At 39.1% G+C, this 17908-nt stretch overlaps 1 protein-coding gene across 7 annotated transcripts in view; it reads right to left on the reverse strand.

Annotated features, from left to right (window-relative positions):
* The window catches only part of ATF2 (activating transcription factor 2), a 51360-nt gene extending 37150 nt beyond the window's left edge, over positions 1 to 14210 (reverse strand). For 2 of the 7 annotated variants that reach the window (XM_072873932.1, XM_072873931.1), the window contains exons 1-5: positions 14108 to 14210; positions 10389 to 10424; positions 4455 to 4523; positions 3742 to 3811; positions 1241 to 1337 (exon numbers count right to left, since the gene is read on the reverse strand). In XM_072873932.1, coding sequence (XP_072730033.1) covers positions 1241 to 1337; positions 3742 to 3789 — 145 coding nt within the window. In that variant the 5' untranslated portion in view covers positions 3790 to 3811; positions 4455 to 4523; positions 10389 to 10424; positions 14108 to 14210. Of the gene's footprint in view, positions 1 to 1240; positions 1338 to 3741; positions 3812 to 4454; positions 4524 to 6530; positions 6641 to 10388; positions 10425 to 10957; positions 10998 to 13831; positions 13998 to 14107 lie in introns of those variants that run through there. The other 5 variants (XM_072873929.1, XM_072873927.1, XM_072873930.1 and 2 more) reach the window with 5 other exon arrangements.
* Positions 14211 to 17908: the final 3698 nt, after the last annotated feature.

A 17908-nucleotide genomic window follows, 5' to 3' on the forward strand; every position in this document is an offset into this window, starting at 1 on the left:
TGCCTGTATAGTCAAGCTGGAATCATACGACTTCTGGTATCTGGCTGATTACTGCATGAAGCAATTTCCAAAAAGTCTTTCTATAAAGTTTTTGTTACTATGTAAATTCCCCTTCTTTCACTAGTATTATCAGGCCAAAATTAACCACATTTGCCACAAAGTTACCTGCATTTAAAATGCTGTAGAGTAGTATTATGCTCACCTTACTAACGTAAGCTGGCATTTACGTTAGCTAACAGTTCATACACTGGAACTGTTAGAACTAACAGTTCATACACTGGAATGTGGCTGCGAAGAGACAGACACTGCCATGGTTTCATTCTCAAACACCTGATTATTTGACAGGTCCCCTTTCTTACGGTATAATTGCCGAGGATCACATTTAGAATTTTAAAATGTATAACTGCTGGTTTAAGAGTAACAATTTTTTTTGTCTGCTCATCCTAACAAATTAGCCACTCACAAGGAAAAAAATAATTCAGAAAATGTCTGAAAGTTTTTGAAGTTCATTTAGGCTGTTCCACCACTGAAAAAAGTCTGACTATAACTTTAGAGTAATTAGCACGTGCTGTCTTCATTCAAGAACTTTAAAATTTATAATGCAATCAATCATCCATTGGAGATTACTTCTGATCCTGGACAAACAAAAAAGTTAGTTACAACTGACCAAGGGTATACCATGAATTCAGAGGTGGAAATACAGTAAAAGTATTTTGAATTTCAGCTAAAATTTAAACAAAAAATGTTTATCTTTCTTCTACTATCCCTTTTAAAGAATAATAACTACCGATTCATTCTTCTAATGTCAGCATAGCATGTAAAAAACACTACATATGTTAAAATTTAAGAGACAAGTAATATCAATCAATAATTAAAACTTAAATACAGTTTAATCTAGTTACAGATCCTGCTAGGCACAGCTTTTATTAGTGTGTGTTCTTACTGAATACTTATTACATAATTTAATCAATTATTAAAGTAGTGATAATTGAAAAATATTTAGATTATATATCAGATCCAAATAAAAGTTACTTATGGAGAACAATATTGGCTTCAAATTCTGACAAAAGCTAATTATGTATAAAAATATTGCCTAAGCACACACTGCAGACAACTATAGCGAAGAAAATGTTTCAAATCCTCTTAACATAAGTCTATGCATTATGTACAGAAAATACATAAAATGTATGCCCATTCCAGCAGAAAAGTGAATAAATTAGTTATAAAAGTATATACTAACCAGCCACAATGACGCTATCATTACGAGCCGGACCAAATTTCAGTGTCATCTCATGTTTATGTTTATGGACAGCCAAATGATCCTCATTGGTAAAACGCTGCAGCAGAAAGTTTCAAGAAATAGTTGTAATTTTGAGTGTGAACAAAGTAAATGCAATTCTACAGAAAGTAATTATTACAACATGTAAAACTACCACTACTAGGTTAACAGACAACCCTCTCAGGCAGATATATCTTGCTCCTTGGTCAACAGTAGCAAGCAGAAATATTATAAAACTCAAATGATGTTCATAATAACTAAATAGTAACAATATCAGGGAAATGGTAGTATAAGTACCTGCATTCATCAAACGTCCAAGACAAAATTCCAGAGTGTTGTGGATTTCATAAACTGTTAGCAAACAGCTATTTGCTATACTAATGGATCTTGACAATATTTAGTAATTCATGACCGCTGTTTGATTTCTGTATTGTGTGTATTCTCACAATAATGAGAACTGACCTGTAATCCCAAACACAGACTTCACCGTATTTAATAGCATAAAAATAAAGTATAGCTCCTGTCCCTGACCATTTACTATATAAAATAAGAGGCAGATAGAATAGGAAACACTGGAACAATGTCAGACAATGGAAAAGCTGTGAATGGACTGAACTTACCAGCATTTTGAAAATCTCTCAAGTTTTCAGAAGTATGCCAGTTTTGTGCATACTTCCCCCCAAATTTGGGGTACATTCTATAAAAAAAGCAGTAAGCAGACAAACTAGGTGCTGTAAAATAGATATTCTTATTTTTACTAACTTGAAATTTGCTATGCATCTGTAATTGTGGGTAAAGTTAGTGTTTCAATTGAGATAATCTAAGAAAACGTTTCCCAAGATGCAGGTTTCTAAAAAGAACACATTTTAAAAAATACGCAAATTCTTACTTTTCTTTGTGAACATTTGAGTCCCAAATTATGTTTCTGATTATTCCTCAATAATTTAAGTCACTTCACATATATCTTGTAACAGATACACACCAAAGTGTCATCTCTCAGAAAACAATACAGAAAGCTTAGTTGACCTTAGAGTACAGTCATCCAGAATATTTCTGTGAGAAAGGACATGTATGTGTGGAGCTGAGAGGGAAATTAAAAATGCAGGATCACTGAAAGACAGGGTGATACAGGCCAGGCACTTTTTTTCTTAGAACTCTGTTGCCAAGGGTTCCAAATGCTCAGCTCTCCATACCTCCTGTGCCTTATCTCTAGAGACAGCATAAGCCAGAAACTGGTGCTCTATCGCACTAAGAGACTTAAGTACATCTTCTGTCCCCACTATGTGATGGACAGGCTCCTTTAGAGGGAACAGGACCTCCAGATCCTGACTCCCTCTCTCTGTTCTATAGTATGAGCTGGCATCTAGAGAAGCCTTGCCCATTTTCAGGGACATGAACTTCTCTTCTCCTTCACTGGAATCAAGAATTGATGTAGCCCCATGATGTGTCTTCTATGAGATTTAGTTGCCAAAACACTTCTAACAGAGCTTACACCGAAACGAGATTCAAATAGGATGGGGACAAACATGTTGCTTAGGAGAAGGCAGTCCTCTTCTATTACTTTTGATGTCTCTGAACATATTAGACATAATAAGAAATCTTAGTCCTTTCCCGCTTTAAATACAGAAGGCTCCATTAATATAACATTAATGCTGTCATTCATCATAAAAACTAAGTTTTCAGAATAAAAATGAAACTATTTTGAAGTAAAAATCCAAATAAATCCAAGGGCACTAATATAATGAAAAAATTCAGCTCGTTTAAGAAATTAATTTTATATAAAGGATGCAGGGATGTCCATCTCATGCAGCAGACAAAGCAAATTCATTTATTTTCAGGTTACTAAATTAAAGTGTTAAGACAGCTTCCTTTTAAGCAACCATCTGCTAAAACACTCAATAATATTTTTACTTTTCTGCTCACATTCAGCTCTATATCTACTAATGCTATTTAACAGAATACGTTAAAACTACAATAGGAATTGAAATACATTTTGTGGCATGCATACTGTTAGCATCCTCCTATATACAACATATACATAAATAAAAATTATGCCATCAAATATTTGCAGTCACCATAGTTGTGAAGGTTAGTGACAAGCAAGCTTCACAATGAGCTCCCCACTAACATTGAAATATTCTGAAAAATACAGGTTACCTGACACAAACTAGGATGCTTCTTGATTTATTTATTTTTTTAATGAAAGCAAATAAAGCAGGGCTAACAAATGAAATTGTTTTCAGCTCAGAAATGGTAATTAATTAGGTTTTTTTCTTCTATGGATAGCATCTTCTGAATAAACACATGAAATGCTATAAATTCTTGCTGTCACCTACTTCTCAGCAAAACATAGATACTTTCTACCAATTATCATAAATCCCCTTTTCTTTGATCCCTAGAAATGTGTTTCACTGTTTTACTTTTATTTGATCAATGTTAATAACTTCAAGTCAGACCATTACCTGGCCACATCCAGGGGCAGTGCATAAAAAGGGTTTGTCATCACTCATATTCCACAGGTCGTTGTGCTACCTGTATTAAAATGAGAACGGAACAAATTTTACAAATATTGCAACAAATTATCAATACATCAACATCCACAGGATATTTTAATATTTCATGGGCAAGAATTTCTGCCTTCTGGCTACACTGAGAATCAAAATACTCAGGATTCAAGTAGAATCTGGATTCCAAGCTCTGTCAGGAAGGTACACAAAACCCAATACAGACATAGTAGATTTTGAACATACATCTCAAGTGGAAAGGTAAGTATTCCTACATAACACGACTAATTGCAAAAGTATCTGAAAACACAGTAAGGCAACTTGTTATTGAAATAAAAATATATTGTAATAATGATCCAATTCCCACAATTAAAAAAAGAACAAAGCAGCAGATAATATCGAGTAGTCAATGATACAGTGCCAACAGATGTGAAAAAGTGGTTGTTCCTTAGTCTTTGTATAAACTTTGAAGCTCCTCTTTAAAGATAAGTTAGCAGATAGCCCTTTATGTAAACTGTTACAAATTTAACTACAAAAACATGTACTTCAGTAATGTTTCAGCTATACAACTAAATTACCAACAGGCTAAAAAATATTTAAGAAAGAAGTAATAGATATTGATTATATTTTGTGCTGTTTTGCGTAGTCACCACACATACTAATACACATACCTGCCAGATTTCACATATAAACCTGTTTCATAGGGCAAACTATCATATCCTCCTTTTCATGGCAATGAACTGTAATTGAAAGAAGATATTAATTACTATGCATGTTAAACATGTAATAATACATGATTTTGTAAAGATAAATTATATAATGCCCACTATTCACCCATGAAACACGACGGTTTTTCAAAGAAATGGTTTACTTCAACACATCCTCTAATTAGTTATGCCTTCTCTCAGACGGAAAGAGATGCTTCTACTCTTTCATCCCGCAAGCACAGAACAAACATCACAAGGTAGCATCACTCCACTTCCAGAAGAGAAAGAGGGACACAGATGGGATTGAGCCAACCTGTGCTGGACAATGCATAAAACTAGTATGTGGATGCTGTGACATCAATGACAAAAAATAATAAAGTTCTGGTACAATGAACATATAAAATCAAGACATTGTTGTCACATTACTAAACCCAACAGTGATGAGTGAGTAATCTCAACACTAAAGTTACCTCATTTTAAGGTCAAGTAACAGGGTGGGCAGAGGGCAATGAAAGTACCAAATTAGTTAATTAGCCAGGAGATGACAAGCACTCTCAACCCATCTGTGGCTTTACCCCGGAGGAAATACATTCATCTTTAAATATGAGTATTTGTATGGAGATCTAACAATGTGAGTTCTGAACACTGCTTAGCTTGATGAAACAAATAAAGATGAATAAAGATGTCTTTATGATTAAAGATCACAAGCTGAATAAATCCATCTCTCCTCCAACAGGCTGGTCATGAAAAGTTACAGGGCTTCTGAAACTGTCTAACCATCCTAAGAATGTGTACTTCTGGTACACCATTTAGCACCAGGCACAAGACAGATCAAGTAAACGTAAGCAAATCATTTAGGACTTAATACCTCAGAGATCTGCAGGGAACATATTACCTGATCCTTTTGCCTGCGCCTGTACAGTAAAAAAATACTGTATAGACTTTTAGGATATTACTTCAAGGAGAAAGAGATCCCGGCATCCTTGGTCATAGGCAGCGAATAGCAAAGAAGCAAAACATGGAGTGGGGGAGATTCCAAAGTGTCACTTCTAAATATATACGTTCAATAGAATGAGGATACTGAGCTGAGATCACAAGCCAAGAAGAGATGAATGGCTGCCAGAAACTTTAGAGTCTTTGGCACTGACAACTCAGGGAAACATTTATGTCCCAAAGAAAGGCTGCCAAAGCAAATCGGGGATGGAGATTGTTCTGCTGTTCTTTGCAAAGAGTTCATAACCTGTCTCAAGTTTCTGAAGGGGTGAAATATTTCTTGAACCGTTCAAACTACGAACTTGGTACTGTCACGAATAAAGAGTATTAACAAGGTTATGGGCAAGTTTGAATACTCATGACTAAGGCTTCCAGGTAAAAAATAAGGCCTTTATCAATTAAGCTTTAGGATTATGTCCTTATCCTATCTGGAACTTCAACAGACACTAAAAGCTGACACCATGAGCTTGTTACCCTTGCTATGCAACAGTCAGGTTTTTTTAAATGCAGGGTCAAAACTAAGAGAGTCAGTCTCCTTTAGATCTCACAAGGAATTTGCATTGTTAAATCTTGATCATGGGGCACCATATAGTTATATATGGCTACAATATGCACATATGGATATATATTATGAACAGAAGAGTTATATCTGTATCAGAAATGCCTGAAGGTGTAAGAAACAATTCTGCGTTTCTTTTATCCAAAGAATGAAGATTTTGATTAACAAAAGTGCACGTAGGGCATTTTTTCCACTCTGTTAGTATAGTGTGTTGTCAGTCTTTGACAAGTGCATAGTATCAGCCATAAAATCTACTCCATCCACACTGTTAATGTTTTTCTTAAGTCATAAGCTGTAAAGATAATTTTTCAAGTCTGCTAATTTTCTCTTTTAAAGGAATATTACCAAAACAAGTATTTGCATATGAAGTTGTTAGCTGGTTCCATGTTTTGGTTTGTGAAGCCTGTGAATTTTGAATGCCTGATTTATAAACTAAAAATCAATCCTTGTGAAAAAGAAAAGAAGCATCGTCCTCCTGGCAAACTTACTGGAAAAAAGTTGGAGATAAATTCATTTCCTGATCTTTGTAATATTATTTGACTGCAGGCCGCAAGGAATTTTGTGACGTAATGCCTTGTAAAGGGATTCCAGCTAACATCTGAAGAAAAAAAAAAAAAAAAGTACCTTGAAGCACTGAAATTTTTGCACTTAAAAGAGAAAAGAAGTTCACTCATGCATTCCAGCAAGACCTCGGACATTATAAATCTAAACAGAAACTGGATCTGACAGGATGGGAAAACAAAGGGCACACGTTCCTTAGTGTAGCCAAATCGGTAAGATTGTATTTACCAATTATAAAGACAAATGCAAAGCTTGCACCTAGAACGAAATAACTCCATGCAACAGTGCAGGCTGAGGGCCAAGTGGCTGTCAAGCAGCTTTGGGGAAGAACCTGTAACTCTTGGTGGACAACAAACTGAACACAATTCAGCATCATGTCACTTCGCAGCATTGAAAGCTAACAGCCTACTGGGCTGAATTAGCAAGAGCATAGCAACCAGATAAAGGGAAGTGATTATTCTCCTTTATCTGGCACTCATGAGGCTACAGCTGGAGTGCTGTGTCCAGTTTTGAGCCCCTCAAGACAGATGACAAACTGGAGAGGAACCAGCAGGGGCCCCACCAAAATAGTTAGGAGGCTGGACTATTACATAGGAATATCAGGAAGCAAAGTTTGTTCAGCATGGAGAAGGAAGGCTAAGGAAGGATCTACTTGCTGTCTTACACTACCTAATGTAGTGTTATAGAGAAGACTGATCCAGACTCTGGGTAGTGTACAACAAAAGGATGAGATGCACCATTCACAAGCCACACCAAGAAAGTTAAGAGCAAGTATAAGGGGAGGGGGGGAAAAAAAAAAATAAGAAGAAAGAAATCACACAATGAGGGCAGCTGAACACTGAGGTTGCCCGGTGAGGCTGTGGAATCTCCATCCTTGGAGATATTCAACATCTGAGTGGATGAAATCCTGAGCAATCCAAGATAACTCTGAAATTTGAAGTATACCATAAAGACGTCATAGCTAGAAACAGAGATGAACAACAGCAAAAGACAATCCAAACTTGGGTAATGTTCTGACAGCTTTAGAAGACTTAGCGTGGTTAATTTTACAGCCCAACAACTAAAACTCTTGCTGCTATGGAAAACAAACAAACCAACCCCATCCTTTGCCTCCTCTTTTCCTTCTGCATTGTTTGTTGCCTGACAGGAATAACAAGACTAACACAGAGAAGGCAAATTTTCAGAAAAGAAGTTTGTGATTGCCACTTTGATTTCAAAAGTCTGACTGCTCTAAGAGAGAATACCACAGTAAGAAAGAAGAGTTCAGAAAATACTCTTCCCCTAACAACCAAAATATCAACTTAAACACCATCTTGACAAAAATGTTACTCACCCGACCAAATGAGAAATAAAGTATGTAAATTGGTAACCCAATCACTAGAGATGAATTATAGCCACCTTGGATTGCTACCCAGGCAACAGCAAACACCTTGTCCCATAGAAAAAAGATGGTTCCTGAGGCAATCCAATCTGAATGTGAAACTCCAGCCTTAACTTATCTCTTCAGATAAACTGAACAGTTCAGTGAAATGATTCTTACTACAGTCCACTGAACTGCAACTTTCTTCTGTAAGCCTTCCAACCATAAATTCCTTTCAGTAGCATGAAGGAACCCATACATAGAATTCTTTGAGTTACACTGAGAAATAGGATCAGAGCTGAACATGGGAAAACCATGAAATAATCTGGGCAGTATAATCAATTTTGGTACTTAAATCAGAAAGTAATCTCATTTTTTTGGTGTTTGTTCCATACTTTCTATGCAAAGGTAAAATACTTCCACATCATGCCTATTTAAAATGTCATAAGCCTCTTTTATCACTTTTGGAAAGCAAACAGTACAGCAAAATATATAAGTAAGTATATATACACATTTAAAATATATATAATACAGAGAAATAAAATTGCAAGCAATTTACTAATATTTAGGACAGTATGCTTATTTTAAAAATAAAGATGTTTCTATAAAACGTCACACTATTGTTTATCTAAAGGTGCTACAAAAATAGCTTCAACAATTATTTGTGTATTTTTATAAGAGTTTAATTAAACATCTTAGGTACACTTTCTGGAAACTATTACTACATACTCTGAGGCTTGCTTCTAAAATACCTTCCTGTAGACAATTTGTAAAACAATAGAATCATACACTGACTTAAGCAATGTCTTGTTGGCTTATTTTACTGGTAAAGGTTCTTCTCTTTTCTCTTAATTCCCTACATACAGGAGTATGGTAAACACAACTGACACCTAGCTTCAAATTTTTTTTGTATTAAACATTTAAATAGCTGTTTAAAAATGTACACATGCTGACAATCCTTGCAAAAACCTCTCCAAATTTGCTGAGAAAAATAATTCTCCACACATACCTAGTAAAGATTCATCAGACTTGTAGCTAAAGCCCCTGAACACTTTATCTGTATAAAGCATGCTGTATGCCAAAAGACCTCTAGGCACCAACCTGCTCAGGGGCTGTGCAGTCTTACAGTGTAATTACTTATTCTAAGCACTGCAGCAATACAGAGACTGCCCTCCTGACACAAACAGCATGGAAGAAAACAGCCTGAACTGAACACAGAAAAGACAGACAACTATAAACATACAAAAAAAAAAAAAAGGAAACCTTAAAACTTTTCAATGTCAGCATTCCTTTACTGGCCAGCAAGCAAGAAGAGATGCACATTCTCACAAGTGTGTCACCCCCCTAAACTGGACAGTCCATAGAGGACAATCTGACAGTCTGCTAGCTACAGTAGTAGCTGACTTATCTACTACTGCTTAGATGTGATGTAAACCCAAGTTTTGCAGCTAGACTGACCACTCACATGTGGCTCCAGCGCAAGAAACATCTGTATATTCTGGTTTGAAAAAAAAAAAAAAGTTGGACAAAAACTGTATTAGGCCACTGAGACAAATCAGAATTATAGTAGTCCGTCAGCATCAAGTCTCCCCTGGGTTTATACATTACAAAGTACTTAAGTTACAGTATCAGTGATGTATTTTCCTACAGATGTTTGCATTTCCTCAAGACCGATCATGCCTATTCAACATTTCCTTTTATTCTTTACATTTGATCTGGGATTGTGCTCCTTTTTACTGCAAGATACAAACCCTTGCTGTATACAGAATTATTAACTCTTAGTAAGCTTTTCTTGTAGATCTCATCATAGTGTGTAATTGCTTTAGGTAGTATAAGATTTTTAAGATTTTACTTTAAAGCTTCATTTTACAATAGGAAACTGAAGCATAAAAGGGCAAGGTCAAAATTTCTCAAAGTCTTTATCAACTTTAAGAGTTCTACTTGAGGTGAATACTTTTTCAAAGTAAAGTGGACTGAATATATTTGCCACAGTAAAGAATAACATTCTCTTAATGGTTACCTGAAGAGCTGAATTTATTGTTTTGCTTGGCTCCATACAAGCATTTTAACAGACATGTTTCTTTAGATGAGAAAAAAAAAGTAGCTATTTTTGTTCTCCAAATTTAAACACTTCAAAATTAAAAGAGATGGGTTTCTCATGCAACCAAACCAATCAATGCAAATCAAAATGAAAAGGGCACCTTTTATACCTTCAATACTTGCATACAGCATTGCACAGCATAAATTTTAATCACCTCCCACATTTGAGCCTATCTTTATTTCCACAATTTTCTATACTTGCAAGTTTTGCTTTCAGTAAAAATCAGAAGTTAGTATGTAGAATACACCACTTAATAAGAAGTAACATAAATAAATAAAATCAAAATTTGTATTTTAAAGGAAAAAAAATCATTGTTCCACTTACCTGGAGGGACTGGAACAGCTGGTTTTTTTCAGTTTCCTATAAAGCAAAAGAAGAAAGATGAAGCAAAAGTGGTGTAATTAATACTTGACCATTACAGTCCACTTTCAAGTGTTCTGACTGACTGTATTTGTGTAATGCCGTAGAATTTAGCATTCCTAAAAAAAAAACCTGAACAATAAAGAGAATGGAGGAGAAAAAATTTGAAAAATAAAAACATTCCTCCTCATAAAGGAAGTGGGATCACCAGAAAGTAGCTCAGTAGATTCTGCAAGAAAACTATAAGCCATAGTCCAGAATATTTAAAGGTTGTAAACCTCAAAAACTGGCAAACAGGAAAACAGGAGCTCCTTCTTCACACTTCTCTGCTTAACAGAATAGTTGTGCTATTTCCTAGAAGACACATGATCTGTTTCAGAGAGTTCTGAGGAAGAATGAGGAAGAATTAGGAAGAATGTAACGCCTGTAGCATAATGCTCAGATTTTTTCTTTAAAAAAGTCAAATGTTGGGCACTTTTTGCTGATGTTATTAGTTAACTGCTTGTAACTGATGTCTAAAGTTAATTCCATACCTTCCATGGTTTGTCTAAGATTCCATAAAGGGGAGAGCATCTGGACAAGAAGAAAAGATGCAAGAAGTGAGGACAATTGACTTAAGTTCGAATAAGAACAAGAAAGCCAGTTGGACAGACAGTCACATGTACAGAAACAAAGCAATTAAGTTACTTCAGTTTTGCTGAAGGAGCAGACTTTTCGCATATGAAGGTACACTTCTGGTAAACGGAGAGCACTAATGGAATAAAGAAAGGTCCTTAGGCCTAACGCTTCCTGTTGGCTGAATATGGCAGCTCCCAAGACAACCCCCTGGCTTAAGTATTTTTCAGAGGCGCCTTGATCTTTCTTTGACTTACTGGAAATTCATGCTGTGTGAATACAGCTCTTGTAGATAAGTGAAAGGCCAGTGTACCTCAGAGAAGAAATATACAGCTGTTGATATTCCATGGATCTTTTCACAATTTGCTTAGAGAGATATCAAGACTTACCTTCCCCAGCTCATTTATCTAGGCTTAAAGGTCTTAATATTGCTCATCAACCTAACAAACATTAGAAATCCAATCTCCTTTTGCTACATTACTTTCAACGAATTAAAAAAAAAAAAGCTTAACAAAAAGTTACTTCATTTTTACATTTTTCCAGATTGCATCCCCGAAGTATAAAATTGAATACGATAATTAAGAATTAAAAAAAAAAAAATTAAATATATCATAAATACCCCACTATAGGACTCCCACTGCTCATTAAAACAGAATTATCTTTTTCTTTCCTGTAAGCAATAATATGAAAGACCATTGGCATTTACCTAGAAAGGGAAACGTATTACATTGCTTGGAATAAGTTACTGAAGAGAAGCTCCTATCTGAACTGAAGCTAATGGAAACATTCTCAGGCTGAACTGAAACTGACACAGAGCAAAGTTGGAAACAGTATAGCATAAACTTGAAAAAAAAAAAATTATCGCATAATTATTAAATATTGACCATAATTCTATCACTAACTATATCCAATGCCTCCTTAGAGTGCACATTATTGATATGAAACAAACGCAGTTAAGTTATGCCGGAGGACAATGATAATTTGAAATCTATTCATTATTCCAAAAAATAAGTTAACAGTATTGGGTCATGTTTGTTCCTTTGAAAACGGTTAATGCATTATTTTTACACAGAAATTCAAAATTATTTCATGAAACCTTAAAAAAAAGTTTGAGGTTAGAAATAGCATAGAAACTTTTAAAGTTAGTAAAGCTTCTCAGAGCTAAAAACGTGCATTTTTAAGTTTGAACTAATTAATAGTGGAAGGAAAAAAAAGAATAGCTGATGCCAGAAAAGGAATTTTAGGCACTAGATACACCCAAAATTTAATTAAACAAGATTCAAAAGAATACCATAGTTCAGGCTGCTCAACACATTGTCACAAAACAGAAGTAGCACAAAAACCAAAATTATTTATAAAATTATGTATGATCATTAGACCTGAAAGCATCTTACGTTAGATGCTGCTTCACTCCATGTACAAGTTAACTTTTTTTATTATTTCACATTTCTTTTGATGCACTACATAACAAGCAGTCCCTGACAAAGTTATAATTTTGTTTTTTAGTATGACAATTTTCCGATTTTGATTCTGGAATGCAGAACTATAAACACTAAAAGAATTCAAGTGAACGCCTAACTTGATTATAGTTTGTCCCTCTGAAATTATGTCTGCAACTGGATGTCCATTAATAGACAGTAACTTATGTTTCAGTGGAAGGCTGAAGAAATCACATCTAGAACACTTACGGAAGACTAGGACCCCAAGGAAGGGTCCTCCTCATCCTATCAGCTAGAGCTGAATTTAGCATCTACACAGACCTAGCAGTATTATGACCTTAACTTCAGGAACATTTGGTTTTATTAACTCTATCTAGCTTTACACTCAGCAAGAGCTTGGAACATGACATTCACTGCCATGAGTAAAATATGACAAGAAGAAAACAAAAACGTTATTTTAAAAGGTGGAAAAGAAAATACACCTTGGCCATATTCAGGGTCACTATTTGGAAAGAGGCAGATGATTCAGAATTTCCAGCTTTATTAGAATTTGTCATTCTAGTGCAAGGAAACAGGTGACTATCAGTATTTGAAGGTAAACATCTCTGGGAGAAAGCAACATAATGAAAAGCAAATGAGTGACACAGAGCGCATGGATGGGACATGGAAACACACTCATGGATCTCACTCCAAGAACAGGGATGCAAAAAGCCTGTAGAATGAATGAGACTGCAGAAGCAACATGGCAGCACACACATCCCCGACTCCAAACATCAAGTTGCACTGTGGCGTAAAACATTTGTGCCTAAAACATCGTACAGCCATCATTGCTTAAGGGGCTGTGATGGGTTTTTTCACTTGAAAGCTTCAGAGACCTTTTATTAAGACAACTCGAGAGGCATAATGCACAGTAACAAGCAAAGTCAATGGGGCAGCTGGTCCAGAAGATCCACGTCCATGGCCAGATCCCAGGCAGGCCAACACCTCCCTGTAGTGCAGGAAAGCTGATCTTACCCTCCCCCCAACATCCCCCCCCCCGCCGTACCCATCTCGGCACCCTCCCCACCAGCACCGGGTACGGACCAAGACCTCCCCTCGGAGCAGAAGATGGATGCAGGGAGAGGCCTCCTTGGAGCTGAGCTGAGGCGGAAAGGCCGGGCCCGGCTGCCCCCTCTCCCGCCCTCCCCCCTGCCTTTCACCCCCCGCCGCGGGCCGGGCCCGGGGCAAGGTACCAGCGATGCCCCCGCGGGGCAGCCGGCTTCCGGATGCGGGGCGCGGGCAGCTGCAGCCCCCTTCACCCACTGGCCTCCCCGCCCCGCCCCGCTCCCTCGGGGCGCCCGCCGGGACCCCTACCTCCGGGCGGGTAACGGTCTCCGCGGCGCCGGCCGGGCCGCCCCGCCCCGGCTCTAGGGGCGGCGGGAGCCGCAGGCCGCGGTGGGGGAGGGGGCTGCCGTGGAGAGGAGCGGCGGCGCCATGTTACTGCCTCCCGGGTATCCCCCGCCTACTGCCGAGCGGGGCCGCTCCCTCCCCTCCGCCCCCGGTGCGCTCGCCCGCCCGGGCGCCGCCGCAGCGCGGAGGGAGGAGCCGCCGCCGGGCCGCGCCGCGCCGCGCTCGTGTTTACAAACTCACCCCGGGAACGCGGGCCGGACCGCACATTAAAGGCCGAGTCCCCTACAGGCTTCCGTCACTTCTCGCGATAGCTCCGCTGACATCTCCGCGGGCAGCGGGGAGGCGCGGTCACGTGGCGGAGAGGGGCGGGGCGGCGGCCGGCGCGCGCCGCTGATTGGGCGACGTCGGCGGGGCGGCGGCGGCCGGAAGCGCCAAGTGCCTGGGTGTGGCGGAGCGGGGCCGCGACACGGCTGTGGCTAAGCAGGGGCCGCTCGGGCCGCCGCCCGGAGGGGCGACCGAGGCGCCGGTTCCCGAGTGGCCCGCGTACGGCGCCAAGGGCAGCGCTCGCGCCTCGGGGCTCCGCCAGTCGCGCTAAAGGGCTACGCGACGCTCCGAGCAGTAAAGCCCCCGCCTGCTCCTGCCGGGGACCGCACCTGGGCAGCACGCCTGCCACGGCAGCCCAGCCTGACGGTGTCCGTGCGCGACCCCGCGTGCTGGGAAAAGCTGCTGCCGGTGGCGCGGAGCCGTGCCGCGGGGGGCCGAAGACGCTGCTGATGGGTCTGCAGGGGGGAAGGCAGCAGAAAGCGGGCAGAGACTAAACCACTGCAAGGCCTTGCTCAGTGACAGCGCTCGACGAGCTTGTCGCATCGAAGTTTTGGAATCATCGGCCCTCCAAAACGGCGTACGGGCCGCATTCCTTCGGCTTCCCAGTCTGCCGACGCACCACATCCCTTATGGCGGGAACCGGGTGCGCGCCTGAAGTCATACTTCTGCTCAACGTTCACCCTATTTAACATTGTATCAAAAATGCTGCGGCACTGTATCTTTACCTAAATTTAACACAGAAGTAATTACAATTTTGGATGAGTTAAAAAATATCCTAATCATATACGGCAACGCAGTTTAGCTAGTATGTGCTCTAAATCACAGATGAAGTCTTAATTCTGTGCCTGTGTATCATTTGTCTTGTTCTGAGACTGACCTGAGAGTATGAGACTATGAATACCAAAAGAATACTTCTAAAAAAGAAGTATTAGTTCCAGTAAATTACGTTACGTCTGTTTCCCTGAACTCGCAAAAGACAATATGGTCTGTTTCATTTCTTGTAAATTGTTTGGGTGGGCACTGCACAGCACTTTTGCACAGTTCTTTGAGATAAGGTGGGATAAAACACACTTCATAGAAGTACAATTTACTTAGAGGTGGAATTATTCTTTAAGCACGTTGCGAAGGGCTCAAATGTGAGATAGTACAAAGAGAGGAGAGGAACAGAGATTTTACTTCCTTCTTTACAGAGCAACTAAGCACTCTATCGGAAACAAGCATTTTTCAGTGGTTTAGATCTACCATCACATGGCAGCATCAGTCCTGAACAGAGAACTGAACTGCAAATTCTTTGCCTTTCCTTAGTCTGAAACTGGTGCAAAAAAACATAAACGGGGGAAGCAGCAGGATGGAAAAGATGAATCATTTTTACCTGCAGCAATAATTTAAGAGCATAATTGGTAACATAAACATTTCCTTCATTATACACGAGGACAACACAGTTGTGTACCTCACCGTCACAGGTGGAATGATGTTGGGAGATCTCTGCTCCAGTTGGCTCCATCTTCAACACTGAAACATGAACACAGTCTTTGGGTCTGGAGAAATCTACAACATTAATCTTCCCGAGTTGACAGTCTCTATGGTCAGCACAGTCCATGTCAGAAAAACTGACAGAGGTTTCAGGAAAGCGAAGCCTACAGTATCACCTCATGGAACTTTGTATCTGGTTTCTCTGACCTATGAAAAAGATTTCTTGATGTAAACTCTTATACAGAAGATCAAGAGTCCTTTTAGATAGCTTGCTGCCGCCCTATCACTGCAAAGAATTATTTAAAAAAATCCCAACGTTTCATCTTTTACACAACTACAGTTGTTTCTTTTGTTGGCATTTTAGGAAAACTGAATTTTTTGTAAGACCACTCAAATTGACTGAGCTGTTGAAGTGCTCAAGTAACCACTGAAACCAAGCTCCATTTCTCAAGAGCATCAAAAACAGAGCAACAGAGAAAGCGAGTCAATGTGCCCTGTGATCATTCAGATGTGAAAATCTGCCCATCACTCATAAGCCCCTTACTGTCTAGGAGGATAATCCCCTTCGTGAAGCTTTGTTGCCATGTTTTGAAAGACCTTGATTAGTCTTTACCTGTAACACTGAGATCCAATTCTTTCAAGACTGGCATAACCTAATAGCAATTTTGCTTGGGTTTGGCCCATGTTCACCAGTCTAAGAGCGAGTCGAAAGGTAACAAGCTTGGGGAGATGCTACTACTAAAATAGGCAGGCTTTACATCTATATACAGGTCACCTGAGATGTCTGCTGCCCTTCAGACAAGGCTGATCATAGGGAAAAGGGTACATGTTGACAGGGTGAATGACATCGGAAAAGATGGGATGTAAATCCAGAAATCGTTATTCAAAGCTGATTCAAGTAGCTCATGGCGACTTGGGTGGCTTTCTTATTGAGGTTAGAGAGCAATAGCTTAGCCAGAACTTCTCTCTACACCAAACACACAATTATAACTCAGCAAAACCATTTTATACGTGAACAAATTGGTAAGTATGATTAACGGAGCTCGAGCCAGGCTTGACTAAGACAAGTTTGAAGATCCTTGTTTAGCCAAATCCCAGTGGAATGGAAATCTGAAGCTTGAATTAAGCTAGTCCACTAGACTAGTCCACAATATTAGGAAATATGGATTGCCACCTTGGATGCCTGCACAGATCTGTACAGTACTGAAAGAACAGAACAAAGTTCATCACCCACCAGAAGGACAGCAGTACACAGATAAGCTTTAGCCTAGAATTCTAGTAATCATTTTCTGCTGTCATCCAGGGCTAATGCATTGTATGTCAACTCTCTAACAGAATAGCTTACGAGAATGGACAGTACCAAGTTCATAGAAAAACCCAGTGTGAGCATAGACTACACGGAAGATTGCTGCAACATGCTTCACCTCCTACCCCTCCCTCACCCCCCAAAAACTCCACTTCCAGACCTAGTCATATAAGGCACTAATACTGTGTTAGAGATAAATATTTAAAGATGCTGCATATTCTACACTCCTAAACCTCAGATATATAAAAGGGTTTACATGGCAACTTTTAATCCTTTTAGGAAGATGACCATTTTCTTCTAAGACCATATGGGGAAAGTAGCCTCTCATGCTAGGTCCAAGTTAGACTACATAAACACTGATTCAGTATTTGAATTCAGACAAAAGCAGTGTCTTACCTGCACCTTGCACTGATCTGAGAGCCACTAGTCATTTCTCCATTTCCCTAGGGATAGGCAGCTTACAGTAAAGTTTCTAGATTTAATTCAGTTAATTACCCATTTAACAGCAAGATGACAGAGCTTGTAACAACCTTGCTCACCTTTTTCCAAAGTTCAGCTTATATTTGTTGAATGATCAGATCTATTACTTAAAATGCTGAATAAAGTTTGAGATGCTATCAACCCCCCCACCAGATTAGTATATAGTAGCACAGAGTATGCTGCTGTAAGTGTTGACAACACTGTAAATGCATTTAGATTGTTAAAAGACAGATACTGTGAGAAGCAAAGCTTGATACTGCAGATATTTTGTTATTAAAAATGCTTTGATCCTACTGCTCTTAAAAGAATTTGGGAGATAATGCAAGGCTGACTTTATATAATTAGGAAGCTGGAAGCCCTCCCTTTTAATTAGGTGATGCCAAGAATGCAGTAACTAAGTGTATAATACCAATGTGCCACAATTAAATGCCTTGGACCAATCTAAAGCAGTAGTTAGT

Source organism: Ciconia boyciana, chromosome 10 (assembly GCF_034638445.1).
Source record: "Ciconia boyciana chromosome 10, ASM3463844v1, whole genome shotgun sequence".
Classification (NCBI taxonomy): domain Eukaryota; kingdom Metazoa; phylum Chordata; class Aves; order Ciconiiformes; family Ciconiidae; genus Ciconia; species Ciconia boyciana.